Raw genomic sequence first — 15,947 nt, forward strand, 5'->3', positions numbered from 1 at the left:
CTCCACATTTATACTGAACATACGGGATATGGGGGAAAAAGACAAACTCTTCATGTTCCTGGAAGGTTTAAAACGTTATGCCCGTATGGAGATGCAAAGACAAAGGGCAAACACTTTACCCAAGATGATCCAAGCAGCGGAATTCCTTGGGGGCTACCAAGTGGAAGCTCATAAGGATAGGACTCAACTGTCTGTCTGGGGAGGATACAAAGGGTGTCAACCCAGCAACGGTGGCCCTAGCAAAAGTGGAGGAGGTAAGAGTGCAACCAAATCTAAGACTCCTTCCTCAGGCAGCAATATTGCTGCATCTCACAACAATGATCAGGAGAAGAAGTTCCCTTTAGGATGTCATCATTGGGGCAGGCCATTTTGGACAATGAATGCCCACAAGCATAAATGAGCGCACATCAAGCTTTTGATGATGGGACCGATGACGACATAGATGATGCTGACCAGACCGAACTAATAGGTTACTTTAACGCACTTGTTTGTTCTATTTTTGAGGCCTTAATGGGAACCTGTGCCGGCATATATAAGAAGAAGGACTCATGCCCAACCACCAAGAAAATAAAAATGAAGGAGGATGAGGAGCCTTCTCTTAACCAAGATAAGACCCTAATATTTGTCGAAATAAAAGTTAATGGCAAGCCCACTCGGGCAATGATAGACACGGGCGCTACTTACAATTACCTAGCCTCAACTCAGGTAGAGCACCTTGCTCTAGTCGTATGAAAAGGCAGAGGCTGTGTCAAGTCTATAAACTCACCTTCTCATCTAGTGGGTGGAATAGCCAAAGGAGTGCCGGTGAAGTTAGGTCCTTATGAAGGAAAATGCAACTTACGTGTGGTGACCATAGATGACTTCGAACTGATAGTTGGATTGGAATTTATGAGGCAAATCAACACCATTCATGTACCTTATGCAGACATGCTACTGATGATGGGAGCAAATGAGTCCAAGCCTTGCATTATCCCATGAACAACCATAAAGATGGTCGCGGGGAATATCCCAGCCCTATAGTTGAAAAAGGGAGTCAAAAGACATGAACCTACATTCCTGGCTACCCTCTGTGTTGAAGAATTGAATGCTCTTCAGGTCCCATTCCTGCACTCGTGAAAGAACTGCTAAAGGAGTTTGAAGAAGTCATGCCACAGGACATGCCAAAGTGGCTCCCGCCTAGGCAAACTATGGACCATGAGATTGAGTTGGTGCTAGGTGCGAAGCCACCTGCCCGGGCGCCTTACAGAATGTCACAACCCGAACTCACTGAGCTTCAGAGCCATTTGACAAAAATGATGGACACGGGGATCATTGTGCCCTCCAAGTCACTTTATGGGTCCCCGCTGCTATTCCAAAAGAAACATGATGGCACCATACGACTCTGTGTGGATTATCGGGCCCTAAACAAAATCACCGTAAAGAACAAGTACCATATCCCGCTAATGTCGGACCTATTCAATAGATTGGGTGGTGCTACAGCGTTTACCAAAATAGATCTAAAAAACAAGTTACTGGTAAGTCCGGATTTCTAAGGGATATGAACACAAAATGACCTGTGTGACAAGATATAGGTCGTACGACTTCCTAGATATGCCATTTGACTTGACTAATGCTCCAGCCAAATTTTGCACCCTGATAAACCTAGTCTTTTGAGAGTATATTGACGACTTCGTAGTGGTCTACCTTGATGACATTGTGATATATAGCAAAACATTGGAGGAACACTTGGAGCATCTGCGGAAGGTCCTAGCTTGACTGCAAGGGCACGAATTATATGTAAAGCTATCCAAGTGCTCCTTCGCCTAAAAATAGATCGACTTCCTCAGACCTGTCATCAAGAACAGACTGTCACAAATTGGCCGCCGCCTGAGGATATCCATGTCTTGAGGGCATTCCTTGGCCTATGCAACTTTTATCAACGGTTTGTAAAAGATTACTCTCTCGTTGTATTGTCATTAACAAAACTCCTAAAGAAATCACGGCTTAGGATTGGGGTTCCAAGAGAGTGTAAGCCTCCAACGGATTAAAAAAGGCTATGCCTAGTAGCACCATGGCTTTTCCTGATTCGACCAAGTTGTTCAAAGTACAAACAGATGTCTCCGACTATGCCTCGGGTGGAGTCTTGTTACAAGAGGGGCATCCAGTTGCGTATGAGAGTCGAAATTTGAAGGATGCAGAATGACGCTATGCCGCCCATGAAAAAGAACTATTGGTTATCGTCCACTGCTTACGCCTTTGGAGGCATTATCTGTTGGGAACCCCGTTCGTGATCAAGATAGACAACACAAATGTTAGTCATTTAATGACCCAACCAAATCTGAATGGCCGACAGGCCATGTGGCAGGAGCTCCTAGCAGAATTTCAATTCAACTGGAATAGCGGAGTGGGAAGACCAACCAAGTTACTGATGTGCTTAGTTGGAGGGCTGACTTAGCATCAGTTTGCCTACTCGCCACCCTAAAGGGAAGTGAAGTGGCCATCACTATAAAAGACCAGATATAAGATCTACTCACTAAGGATCCTTCTGCATAGTATTTGGTTGACCTGGTAGGACAGGGCAAGACTCACCCATTCTAGATAGAAGATGGGTTCTTGAAGATAAAAGGGAATCAATTTTAGGTTTCTAAAGGAGGAGATCTATGAAGGACTCTTTTGATGGAATGCCATGATACTTTGTAGGTAGGCCACCAGGGAAAGAACGCACCATGGCGTTGTTGCTGTTGCGCTGTGCTTATTGTTGGCCCCAAAAGGCAGATGATGTTGCTCAGTATGTGAAGACTTTCCTAGTATGCCAGAAACACAAGTCCGACTGCTTGACACAAGTGGGACTTTTGGAGCCATTACATATTCCAAAGAGACCTTGAGAAAGCGTATCACTAGATTTCATCACTGGATCGCCCAAGGTCGGAGATCTTACTATTATCTTGGTTGTGGTAGATCGATTTTCCAAATAGGCAACATTTATAATAGCTCAAAAATATATATTAACAGAAAATATAACTCAAATCTTCTTCGCTCATGTTGTCAAATATTGGGGCCGACCTAAAGACATCGCTAGTGAACGCGACTCTTGCTTCACTAACAACTTTTGGACTCAACCCTTTAAGTGCCTAGGGTCCAAGCTGAGCCACAATTCAAGTTTCCATCCATAATCTAATGGCTAGACGGAGCGGTTCAATGGCATGTTGGAGGAATACCTTCCCCATTTGTTACCGGATCGCAAAAGAATTGGGCGAAGCATCTAGATGCTGCTTAATTGTGTTTCAATTCACAAAAGAGCTCTAGTACAAATAGAAGCGCTTTTGAAATTGTTATCAGACAGCAACCGCTACTCCCACATACTACGAATGCCCCAAATATGTCAAAATCTTCTCGAGCTACTAACTTCTCGAAAGAATGGAAGCAAAATTTGGAGATAGTGCAGAGCTATCTCATGAAAGCCTAAAAGCAGATAAAAAAGCATGCTGGTCAAAATTGTCGCTTTGTTGAATACCAAGTGAGGGACTAAGTAATGGTGAAAATCCCAAATAGATACCTTTTGCAGGGGTCCATGGCCCTCGCTTATTGCAAAAGTACATTGGACCATTGTCCATTAAGAAGCGCATTGAGAAAGTTGCATACCGGGCGAATACCCCAGGCTGGTGGAAGATTCATCTAGTCTTCCATGTCAGCCTTCTAAAACCTTTTCGGGGAGACATGGAGGATCCTTTGCGATCTAACTCATAATAGCCAGTATTCGAGGCCCCATTTTACTAAGAGTCGTTAGTAAAATGGAAAGGTTGTGATGCAGAGGAGAATACTTGGGAGAGGGGAACAAACCTCAAAGCCTACAAGAGCCTGATCTATGATTATATTGCAATTAAGGAACCAAGGATGTCGCTAACTCAGGTGGGGGAGAATGTCATGGGTTGCCTTCCAGCCATGCCCCATGACCCCTTGGACGAGACTATAACGATCTGACTAGTTATTTTACTTTATAGATCCTCGTTTCCCTATTTAAGACTTTCCTTATGTCCTTTTACTGTTTTATAACTTTCGGGGATGGTTGGTTTAGTTTTGTAAGGGCTCGGGTTGAATTCGAAACACTTAGTTCCATAATAGTGGCCTAAGGTGGCCAAGTTTGACTTGAGTCAACACTTTGAGTAAACGACATCGAAATTGAGATTTGAAGATTACAATAGGTTCGTATGATGATTTTGTATTTTGGCGTATGTTCGGATCGAGTTTCAGGTGGACCAGGAGCATTTCGATACTTATTTTTGAAAGTTGGCATTTTGAAGGTTTTAGAATTTCCTAAGTTTGACTTGAAGTTGACTTTGGTATTATCCATTTCCGTTTGGGATTCCGAGGCTTGGAATAGGTTCATATTTTGATTTTTGACTTGTGCGTAAAATTCAGCGACAATCTGAATTGTCTAAATATGGTTCGTCGCGTTCGGAGTTAGTTGAAATGAGTTTGAAGCCTAGAAGTTGATTAATTTAGTTTTGAGGTGCGATTCTTAGTTACAGTGTTATTTTATATGTTTCGAGTCTTCGATTAAGTCCGTAGTATGTTAATGGACTTGTTGGTACATTTGGATGGAGTCCCGGGTGGCTTGGGTGTGTTTCGGACCACCCGGAGCAAAGTTAAACTTGGCTGAAACTTCTGGTTTGTTGGTGTGCTTCGCGATCACGAAGGATGTCCCGCGATCGCAAAGAAGGCTAGATGGAGGTCTGGGACTTTATTCTTTGCAAAAGTGAAGAGGTCATCGCGAACGTTAGGGATGATCTAGAGCTTGTTTGGATGGGCTTAAAAGCTGGTTTGACCAGCTTTTAAGCAGTTTTTAACTTGTGGAAGTGTTTGGCAACCAAAAAAAGGGCTTAAAAAAGTTAAAATTTGCTTTGAAAAAGCCAAAATCAATAAGTTGAAAAATCTAACTTTTTCGAAATTGGCTTAAAAGCCATATTGCTTTGACCAATGATATTACATTCTTATCCCTTATAATTTTTCTTAATTCCGAAATTACCCCTCAATAGAAATATTGTTCTTTTAGCTTCTTTTTTTTTTTGGTTCCATAACATTTAATTTTTTTGGTCGTAGAATCCTTCCTTTTTTTTTAATTGGTATAACTATATTTTATTAAATCAAATCATTTATCATCTTCTTTATAATGTTAACAACTTGAAGGATATTTCAGTCATTTTAACAAGAAAAAGTACTTACCAACACTTGTTTACCAAACACTTCATCAGCTTGTTTTCAGTTTCAGTACTTTTATCCAAATACGTAACTGCTTATTTATAAAATAAGTACCAGCACTTATAAAGTGCTTTTAAGCACTTAACTTAAAAGTCACTTTTTTAAGCTAATCCAAACGTGCTACTAGTCCTTCTTTGCAAATGTGTAAACCATGTCATGAACGCGAAGAAGGGAGGTGCTGAGCTGGGCTAGAAGGCAGATGGCCTTCATGAACACGACAAGGGGATCACAAATGTGGAAGGATGGGCGCTGGTTCATCGCGAACGCGACCAGGTAGTCGCGAAAGCGAAGGGTAAATTTGGTCAGCTGGGCAGTTGATCTTCACGATCGCGAGAGACCTTCCGCGATCATGGAGAAGGGATCTCCAGGCAGACTTGATTTTAATACGGGATTTAGCTCTCTTTTCTCTGATTTTCACTTGGGTTGGCCAAATTTGGGGAGCTATTTTGAGGGAATTTTCATCAAGCATCATAAGGTAAGTGAATTCTACCAACTTTTGAGTTAAATACATGGACTATGGGTAGCTTTAACATGGAAATTAATGAAAATTGTAGGATTTTGTTGGAAACTTGGGGTTTGGTAAAAATGGAGTTTGACCACGAAATTAAATATTGAATTAGGAATAAATTATATGTTTGAGTTCGTATGTCATGGGTAATATTTATCTTCGAAAATTTTCGGAATCCGGGCATGTGGGCCCGGGGGTAACTTTTATATAATTTTCGAATTTGGTTGTGAAATCACTTTAATAGATAAATTTTGGAATTTTGAGCATATATTGAACAGTTTGTACGACTTTGACTAGTTTCAGATTGCTCGACGTCGTTTGGAGACTACCAGTCACCTCTTAGAGCCGAGTAGTGAACTTGGAAGCGAGGTAAGTCTCTTGCATAATCTTGTAAAAGGGAATTATCTCCTGAGGTATATTAATTTTCGTGTGCTACTTGTTGTGGGAGCTACGCGTGTACGAGATGACGAGAGTCCGTACGTAGCTATATTCCTGTTTATTTCCGAGTTGACTTAGATTCACATCATGCCTTAATGTGCTATTTGAAATTATCTTATGCATTTGATTTCTTTGATTTATGACTAAGATGCAGACTAGAATAAAATATTGACCGAGTCTCTTACTTTGATAATTCGTGAAATATTTGATGAACAGTAGTTCTGTGTCTTCTTGACTTGCATGTATTTTTGCGAGCGAGAGAGTTTCTCTACTTTTATGGGATCGAGTCGTTTGCCTTGGCAGGATTACAAACTATTCTAATGGGATTGGACTGTTTGCTTCTGCAGTGTTGTAAATTACTCTTATGGGATCAAGTCGTTCGCCTCGACAGTTTTGTAACACTATTATTATGGGATCGACGCTCGCCTCGGCGGTACTATGTATCATTATTCCTATGAGATCGGGTCGTTTGCCTCGGCAGACTCGTGCGTAACACTTGAGATTTGAGTGGGTATTGATATCGGTTAGATTTTTGCCCTCAATGCCATTTAGGACATTTTAGTAATTTCGTAATGACCCATGTTTGGAAACTTACTATTAAAGTTTATCTGTTTCATTGTTACTTGTTGTATTTCATATATGTCCACTATATGTATTTTATTATTTAACCACTAGTAAGTGTCAAGTCGACCCATCGTCACTACTTTTTCGATGTTAGACTAGATACTTATTGGGTACGCATTGATTTACGTACTCATGCTACACTTTTGCACTGATTGTGCAGGTACTGAGACAGGCACTTCCAGTTGTCACATGGGCGCGTAGATGCATTGCACGGAGATATAGCAGTGAGCTGCCTTCTATGATCCGATATGCATCACCCGAAGTCTCCCTCTACCTTATTTATTGTTTCTGTCTATTTTATTTCAGACAATAGCTGTAGTAGTTTTGAATATTCCTTAGATTGCTCATGCACTTGCGACACCGGGTTTTGGGGGATAGTAGTGTTTATCCACCATTGTACCTATTAATATTATCACTGTGATATATGTATTATTCATACTTGGTATTTTTGGGAAAGAAGTACGCATGTTTCCATGAGATCTTCTTTTGTTTGGTGTATTTAAAGAAATTTCTGATTTTAAAAGTTAAAAATGAATAATTAAATTGGAGGTTCACGTGTTGGCTTGCTTAACGGTGGTGTTGGGATCCATCATGACCTATTATAGGTTTTGGGTTGTGACAGTTTGGTATCAGAGCCCTAGGTTCACATAGGTCTCACGAGTCATAAGCAGGCCTAGTAGAGTCTTGCGGATCGGTATGGAGACGTCAGTACTTATCTTTGAGAGGCTATAGGGTGCCAGGAATCTTCTATTTCTTTATTTCTTATTATGCAGTTGATGTTGTTCTAAGTATCTTTCTCTTATGCTCTCACAGATGGTGAGAGCACGTGCTACGTTTATACTCGGTGGCAGACGAGCTACTCCCCTGGAGTTTAGAGGCAGAAGCAGAGGCAGGGGCCGAGGGAGGTCCACTGCTCCTGTTAGAGGATGAGAACGTCCTAGAGTTGCTCCAGTAGTACCACCAGTGTGTCACGCCCCAAAATCGAGGAGCGCGACTGGCGCTCAACCGAGTGAACCCGGCCGAGCAAGCCTATTAGATTTCCTTCTACCCAAACTCATCCATGAATGGAGATAATACATATTTTTATTAATTAGACAAAAAGGTGATCATGTCTACAATACCAATTCATTACCAATAGTTTCATCATTTTTAAAGTCTCAAATGGAACAAGTAATACAACCACAACATAACATAGTTTGACTTTCCCAGCACCCATACACAACCCACACTATGTCTATGGAGCCTCTATAGATAAAGAAGAGTACTATGATAATGCCAGCAACAAGGCCCCAGCTACACCTCAAACAGAGTACACAAAGAACAAAAGATACATGACCCCGAGATGAAGTGGGGCTCACCAAGTCAGCTGGGAAGAAGGTGTACTGCTATCACTGATCTATATCTCCTGCTGTGGAACCACCTGCATCCATTAAAAGATGCAGTGCCCCCGGCAAAAAGGGACGTTAGTACTGTCGAATAGCACTAGTATGTATAACTAAACACCCTCTCAATAGAACAAATAATATTACAAGGAGAAATAATCATAAAATCAATGAAAGTCTCGAACAATACCAAAACATCAAGTTTCACGTAAATTTCCATATTTTTAGATTGGAGATTCTTAGCACCGATATACCATTGTTCACATACCATTATTCATAATACCATTTTTTACAATACCAATTACATAATATCATTATTTACAATACCAATTATTCACAATGCCATTATTTACATACGGCAAGGATCAAAGGAGATCTCGTTGTTGCATAGCTCAGGTCGGAGCAAGGTCGCCCAGAGATATTTGTTCAAATCCAATTCGTGAAGACACAATACCAATTATTCACAATGCCAATACCACCGTACTCTTAGCACGGAGTCCGATCACGACTCGATCGGCTAGGCTATCTCATTAGAGACATCAACCACAATCACTCCCAATATCAATACCCACATACCTTTAACACGGAGTCCTATCACAACCCGATTGGCTAGGCTATCTCATTAGAGACATCAACCACAATCACTCTCAATGTCAATACCTCCGTACCTTTAACACGGAGTCCGATCATGACCCGATCGTCTAGGCTATCTCATTAGAGACATCAACCACAATCACTCACAATATCAATACCCTCGTACCTTTAACACGGAGTCCGATAACGACCCAATCGGCTAGGCTGTCTTATTCGAGACATCAACCTTTTGATATCAATCATCGCATTTCATACTTCTTCACATCTTTTCATTTCATTAGCACTAGTGGCCACAATTATAAAATTATTTTTTGGCACATTGGCCGTATTTAGTATTTCATGCTCACCTTTTCAATTTCAAACATTATCATCATCATCAACAACAAATACAATTCAATTCGAGGTTTATATTACATATGTGAGCAATTAAGAGTCTTAGGCACATAGGGATATTTCACAAAATTTGGCATAATAGCCTTCGTTTGAACTTGACTTGAAGTTGAAATATTATTAATGCACATCCCATATTTGAACACATCCTCAATTGATAACATAATATGAACAAAACATTTAGGATACTTATTAAACATATATCTTTCAACACAAACTTACTCGGAATAGCCAATTTTATAATAAACCACTCGGGTCTTACATAAATTACATGAATATCATGGGATTTAATTCTAAGAGAAGAGTTTAGCCAACATACCTTAATAGAGCTTCCTTAAACTCTAAAATATTTCGAAATTTTTAGCAACTTCAATCTATTTTAGAAATATAACAAATTGAACCAAAATTAGGAAGATGATCATGTTCTAGCTCATTTGAGCATTTTATCAAACACTAGGTGTGCATAAGATTTCAAGGTCCTTTTATGGAGGATTCCATCATCCCAACATCCATTTTTACCATTCTTAGCTCAACAATCTTCTTACACCCTTTGATAACACATGCATGCAAGATGAACAACTTTCATGCCCAAAACTTATCTTACTAATTACCCAATTCTAGACAAATTCAAAATTGAGGGTTAGGGTGTAGAATCTTACCTCTAGGATGAAGACCTAGTGAGTTTCCCTTCTTAATCTTCCAAGATTTGAGCAAGAATTAAAGAATAACTATTGAGGAACACCTTTTTACTCTAGGGCACTTTCTCTCACTCTAAAATATCAGATTTTTAGTCAAAAATGGTCCAATGCGTTTAACGAAGTAGGGTCGTGTTGTTAAAACCCAAAAATAAAGCTCCGGAACAAGGTCCGCGATCGCATAATTGATATGCGGTCCACATATTGGCCGCATAATTGGTGTCCAAAACTGACAAAAATCTGCTTGGGTCTACGGTCACTATGCAGCCTACAAACCTGTTCTGCGGCCGCATAATGAACCGCAGAACAGTTTTGCGGTCGCATAGTCGACCGCAGAATGGCTTCCAAAATCGGCCCGTACCTGGCTCACTCTGCGGCCATTATGCGGTCCGCAGAGTGATTCTGCGATCGCATAATGGACCGTATAAATGCATTTCTCTGCCAAAAAATTTCTTTTACTTTTCCGTGCATTGTTCAACCCAAAAAGTCAGAGCCGCATTGTTGGAGGATCCTATTATTGGAGAGCAGGATGAGGTACCTGCAGCTCAGCCAGCCCCAACGGATTTTATGACCGCACCGGGCTTTCAGGAGGTCATGGATCATATGCTATGGTTCATGGATTCTATGACCCATGTTGTGTTATTTCCAGCAGATCCAACCACATCTCAGGCGGGAGAGGGAGCACAGACCCCTACCGCTTATTCTCCAGGGCACGTTGTTGTCGTTTATCATACCCCAGGTGCACTACTTCATGTGGGGCTCAAGCGGTTGAAACAATTGGACCAAAGACCAGACCGGCCATGACCATTGAGAAGAAGATGCGGCTGGACAGATGGACTAGGCTTTGTCCTCCTGTCTTTGGCGGTGAGCGGTAAGAAGACCCACAAGATTTCATTGATTGTTGCAAGGAGAGGCTGCATAATATAGGAGTATTGGAGTCCAATGGGGTGGACTTGACCACCTTTTCTGCTAGAGGGAAAGGCCCGCAGGTGGTGGTAGGCTTACCTTCTGAGTAGGCAAGCGGGTTCACCTCCCTTGACTTGGGATGAGTTTACCCATCTTTTCTTGGAGAAGTATATTCCACCTATAAAGGGAGAGGAGCTTCGGGGTCAATTTGAGCGGCTCCGTAAAGGTTATATCTGTGACTAATTATGAGGTGAGATTCACTGACTTGTCTCGTCATGCAGCTATTATACTCCCCACGGATGTAGAGAGATGCAGAGGTTTATTGTGGGTCTGCACCTTGAGATTTATGTTTTTATGGACCATGAGGCAGAGATGGGGACTACATTCCTCGAGTCAAATGACTAACAGATGCAAGACTAAAAGGACAGTCAGGGACATAAAGAACGGAATCTAGGTTGATAGAAGACAAGTGGTTAGCTTGTCCAACTCCTTTTGCCTTGGTTTGACATCCATTGGCAAATGTAATAGTGGGAAGAGACTGTGAATATACAATATTCGACAAAAGTAATTTATTACTAGAGATGTGATCAGAAGCGCCTAAGTCCATGACCCATGGTCCAAGAGTACTAGACTGGGAAACACAAGCAAAAGAATTACCAGCAGCAGAAGTACCAGTCTGGGCAACCGAGGCTACTTGTGGAGATGTCTACTTACTTGCTCGATACTGAAGGAGCTCATTATATTCTTCTTTAGATACAGAAAAACCCCGGTTATCTGTAGTCTCGGTCTGAGAAACATAAGCATTTTTGGGTGGACGACCATGTAAGGAATACCACATTTCACGAGTGTGTCCAAGTTTATGACAATAAGAACACTTGGGTATAGATCTCCCAAAATGACCTCCTCCTCGTCTATTCTCCATAGTTTGAGACACCCGAACATCCACTGTCTAGGATGCGAGAATAGAGGAATCAAGTTTCTATGATAAGATCACTGGGTGACTCGGTGCTGCAGTAAGGCGGAGTAATCGAGAGAATAATTCATCAATTGTGGGGACAGTCGGACTAGCCAAAATTTGATCTCGTACTGAATTAAGATCATAAGGAAGTCTAGAGAGGGTAAGAACTAGAAACATCTTTTGTCGCTGCTCTTGTTATTTTTTCACACTAGCAGAGACTGGCATCAACTTCTCAGATTCCTCCATGACTGCTTGTACTTGACCCAAGTAAGTAAACATATCTAATTCCTGCTTCTTTAAGTTTGCCATCCGTGATATCACATCATAGAAGCGAGATATGTCATTAGTGTATAAGGTATGAGCCTTTGCCCAAACCAAATAACATGTATGGAATGGACGAAACAAAGGCATAAACTTGGAATCAATAGAACGCCACAAGATACTATATAATTGAGCATCGATCTTTGCCCAAAGTGCTATCGCCTTTTCATCTCCTTCGCTAGACTATTTGATTAGATGATCTTGAAAACCTTGACCTTTACACCACAACTCAACAGATGAAGCCCAAGCTAAGTAGTTTGAACTTCCTATTAAGGGTTCCGAGGTAATCGTAACACTAGAGCTTCCAGAACCCATATTTTTAGACCCAAAAATATCAAATCCCAAAGACATAGTTGCAAATTATTACCAAATAAGAGAAAGAATCAATTATAATCCACTGAAACAAAGTAAGGAAACACAGAAACAAAATAAGAAAATACTGTAGCTGCCAGAATCTTATTGTAGCTATCGGAATCTTGCTGTAGCTACCGGAAAAAAATTTAAAGTGGTCGGAATGAAATAAAAATAGTAGGGGTAGGATCGGAATTACCAGGCGACCCAACTGTTCTGAAGAAAGTTTTTTAAAAAATGGCCGGAAGTGGTGGTACGTGCCGGCGCGTGAGCTCACACATGTGAGCTCACACACGTGAGCTTCTGGTGGTGCGTGGGGAGGCTGTTGCCGGAGATTTTCACTGAGGTTTGGTCACCGGATAGTGATGACTCTTGTGGTAGTGTTGGATTTTACACAACACTGACGGAGACGAAGCAGACGCAAAACAGTCTTAAAAGGGTCGCCAGAAAAAGACTTCTGGTGACTGATTTCTCTTCCCTGAATCGCTGGAATTTATGTACAGCGATAAATCTCTCACAATTGCTCTGATATCATGTGAGAAAGCACGGGAGAAAATATGTTATTGATATTGGATATTCAATCACAACGATAAATCTCTCACAATTGCTCTGATACCATGTGAGATTGTACGGGAGAAAATATGTTATTGATATTGGATATTCAATACAATACAAGAGGTCTTTATTTATAGTTATACTATACAAGGATATACTACTCCTATTCCAATGTGGGACAAGACTATACATGTACATAACTGTAAACTAACAAAGACAAAGTAAATATTTGAGAGATTATCGAAGTTGGTATTGAAGATATGTGTATGCATACAAGAAATATCTATGAAGTTCCTCTCCACTTATTCTTATATTAGTAATATCATTTGTGGCCATTGTAATCAGTAAGTCTACAGATGAATCTGTCCGGTTAAACTTCAGATCAATTGTATGCAATAGGCTCTAATGTAATCCTTTATGAACAAAAATTTAAGTTTGGATCATTTGGGATGGCTGAAATTATGTATCTTAAATAGTTGTGAATGGATATGATAGATAAAGACCTAATTTACTAGATATATAGAGTTCTAACAAGTTGTGTTGTTCAAACATCTACAAAATCTTTTTTATGTGTGGTTATATGACTTATTTTTTTTGAACTTCCTATTCAATTTTAAATATGGTGGACTTTATATGCACGATAAGAGCTCTTTTATTGATATGTTTCTTGATATCTCAATGATTATTCAGTTATGTACCAAAATGCAAAGGGCTTCAAATGCTTGATCAATGGGTGTTATTATATTTTCCTTATTATCTGCATTGGTGGAATCTTAGTAAATTGGTATATTAAAGATGAATTCTCACACATCTTTTTTTTCTTGGGAATTTGCATTTCTTGTCTATCAGCGGGAACGGTGGCAGAAGCCTATTCTTCGGCGTTTGCAGATCAGGTTTTAATTTTTGTATTTGTAGTCCAGATATAAGTAATTGCATTGGCGTTATGCGTAATACTGGATATGGTCTGTCAAGCAATTGTCTTTGCCTTCAATAATCTCATCAGTTTGTACTGTAGAAAAAATTCAGGGATACTGTTCTCCTCCCCGAAATTTCTCTGATGGTTTTATCATTTGAATTTTAATCTTCGTACCAACTCATCAAGAAAAAAAGAGAGATATCTTGAGATAGTTAGCCTCGTAAAGTCAAAGATCCCATTTTTGAATTTATGTTAATAAATGATCTGCCCCACTTTCCACTGTTGGTTTTTAAATATCTCTTCAGCCTTATATAGTATTGTGATTCGGTGGTCATATAATGATAATGAGACTTCTTGGGTCGTGTCTTCGGTTGGTAAATACAACGACAACAACTACCTAGTGTAATCCCACAAGTGATCTTTTGGGGAGAGTAGGATGTACGCAGCCTTACTCCTACTCTGGAAGGGCAAAGAGACTGTTTCCGATAGACCCTCGGCTAAATAAAAGACGGAAGAAGCACTGATAGCAAGTAATAGCAAGACAATATATTTAGAAAACTAAAACCAAGATAGCAATAGAGACTATGAAAGAAGTATTGATAGCAAGTAACAACAATACAAGGTATGTAGTGATAGCAAACTAAGGGAGTACTAGTAGCAAGTAATAACAGTACAAGATATGCGATAATAGCAAATTAAGGAAAAATGGGTACCATACTGACACTAATACTATTGAACTAATGAAGACAAAGAGAAATGCTCGGCTACCCACTAACCTTCTACCCTAATCCTTAACCCCCACACCCTCCTATCAAGGGTCATGTCCTCGGTCAGCTCAAGCTGTGCCATGTCCTGTCTGATCACCTCTCCCAAAAACTTCTTTGGCCTACCTCTGTCCTTCCTCTTACTTCCCAAGGCTAACCTGTCACACCTCCTGATTGGGCCATTTGTGCTTCTCCTTTTAACATGCCCGAACCATCTAAGTCTCGCATCTCGCATATTTTCCTCCACAGGGGCCACTCTCACCTTGTCCCGAATAACTTCGTTCTTAATTCTATCTAACCTAGTATGCCCGTACATTCATCTCAACATACTCATTTCAGTTACTTTCATTTGTTGGATATGGGCCCAGTACTCTGCCTTATACAACATAGTCAGTCTAACTACTACCTTGTAGAACTTACCTTTAAGTCTCAACGGCACATTCTTATCGCACAAGACATCAGAAGCGAGCCTCCACTTCATCCATCCTGCTCCGATACGATGTGTGACATCCTCGTCAATCTCCTCATCATTCTAAATTATAGACCTAAGGTACTTGAAACTTTCTCTCCTGGGAATGACTTGCGTATCAAGCCTCACATCTCCGTCCGCTTCCTGGGTAATATCGCTGAACTTGCACTTCAAGTATTCTGTCTTGGTCCTGCTCAACTTGAAATCCTTAGACTCAAGGGTATGTCTCCAGACCTTCAGCCTCTCGTTAACACCACCTCGCGTCTCATCAATTAGGACTATGTCATCTGCAAATAACATGCACCAATGCACCTCCCCTTGAATGCGTTGCATCAATGCGTCCATTGCCAAGGAAAATAAAAACGGGCTAAGTGTTGATCCCTGATGCAACTCCATCTCAACGGGGAAGTAGTCAGAGTCTCCTCCTGCTGTCCTAACCCGTATCTTAGTATCATCATACATATCCTGGATCACTCTAATATATGCTACAGGCACTCCTTTAGCCTCCAAACATCTCCATAGAACCTCTCTTGGGACTTTATCATAAGCTTTCTCTAAGTCAATGAACACCACATGCAAGTCCTTCTTCGTCGCCCTACACTGTTCCACCAATCTCCTCACAAGGTGTATGGCTTCAGTAGTCGACTGCCCCGGCATGAAACCAAATTGGTTCTCAGAAATGGACACGCTCCTCCTCATCCTCCCTTCTATCACTCTCTCTCAAACTTTCATCGTGTGGCTTAACAACTTGATACCCCTATAGTTGTTGCAATTTTGGAGTCTTCGGCTGGTAAATAGGTGAGATAAGATTATGGGCTTATATCTTTTGTATACAAGC

The 15,947-nt window shown here is 40.7% G+C and overlaps 1 protein-coding gene across 1 annotated transcript in view; it reads left to right on the forward strand.

Moving 5' to 3' along the window:
* The window catches only part of LOC104108741 (uncharacterized), a 41,904-nt gene that overhangs the window by 23,639 nt on the left and 2,318 nt on the right, over positions 1–15,947 (forward strand). The window contains exon 2 of the mRNA XM_070194044.1: positions 13,810–13,842. Within this exon, the coding sequence (XP_070050145.1) occupies positions 13,810–13,842 (33 nt within the window). The remainder of the gene's footprint in view (positions 1–13,809; positions 13,843–15,947) is intronic.

Source organism: Nicotiana tomentosiformis, chromosome 2, assembly GCF_000390325.3.
Source record: "Nicotiana tomentosiformis chromosome 2, ASM39032v3, whole genome shotgun sequence".
Taxonomy (NCBI): domain Eukaryota; kingdom Viridiplantae; phylum Streptophyta; class Magnoliopsida; order Solanales; family Solanaceae; genus Nicotiana; species Nicotiana tomentosiformis.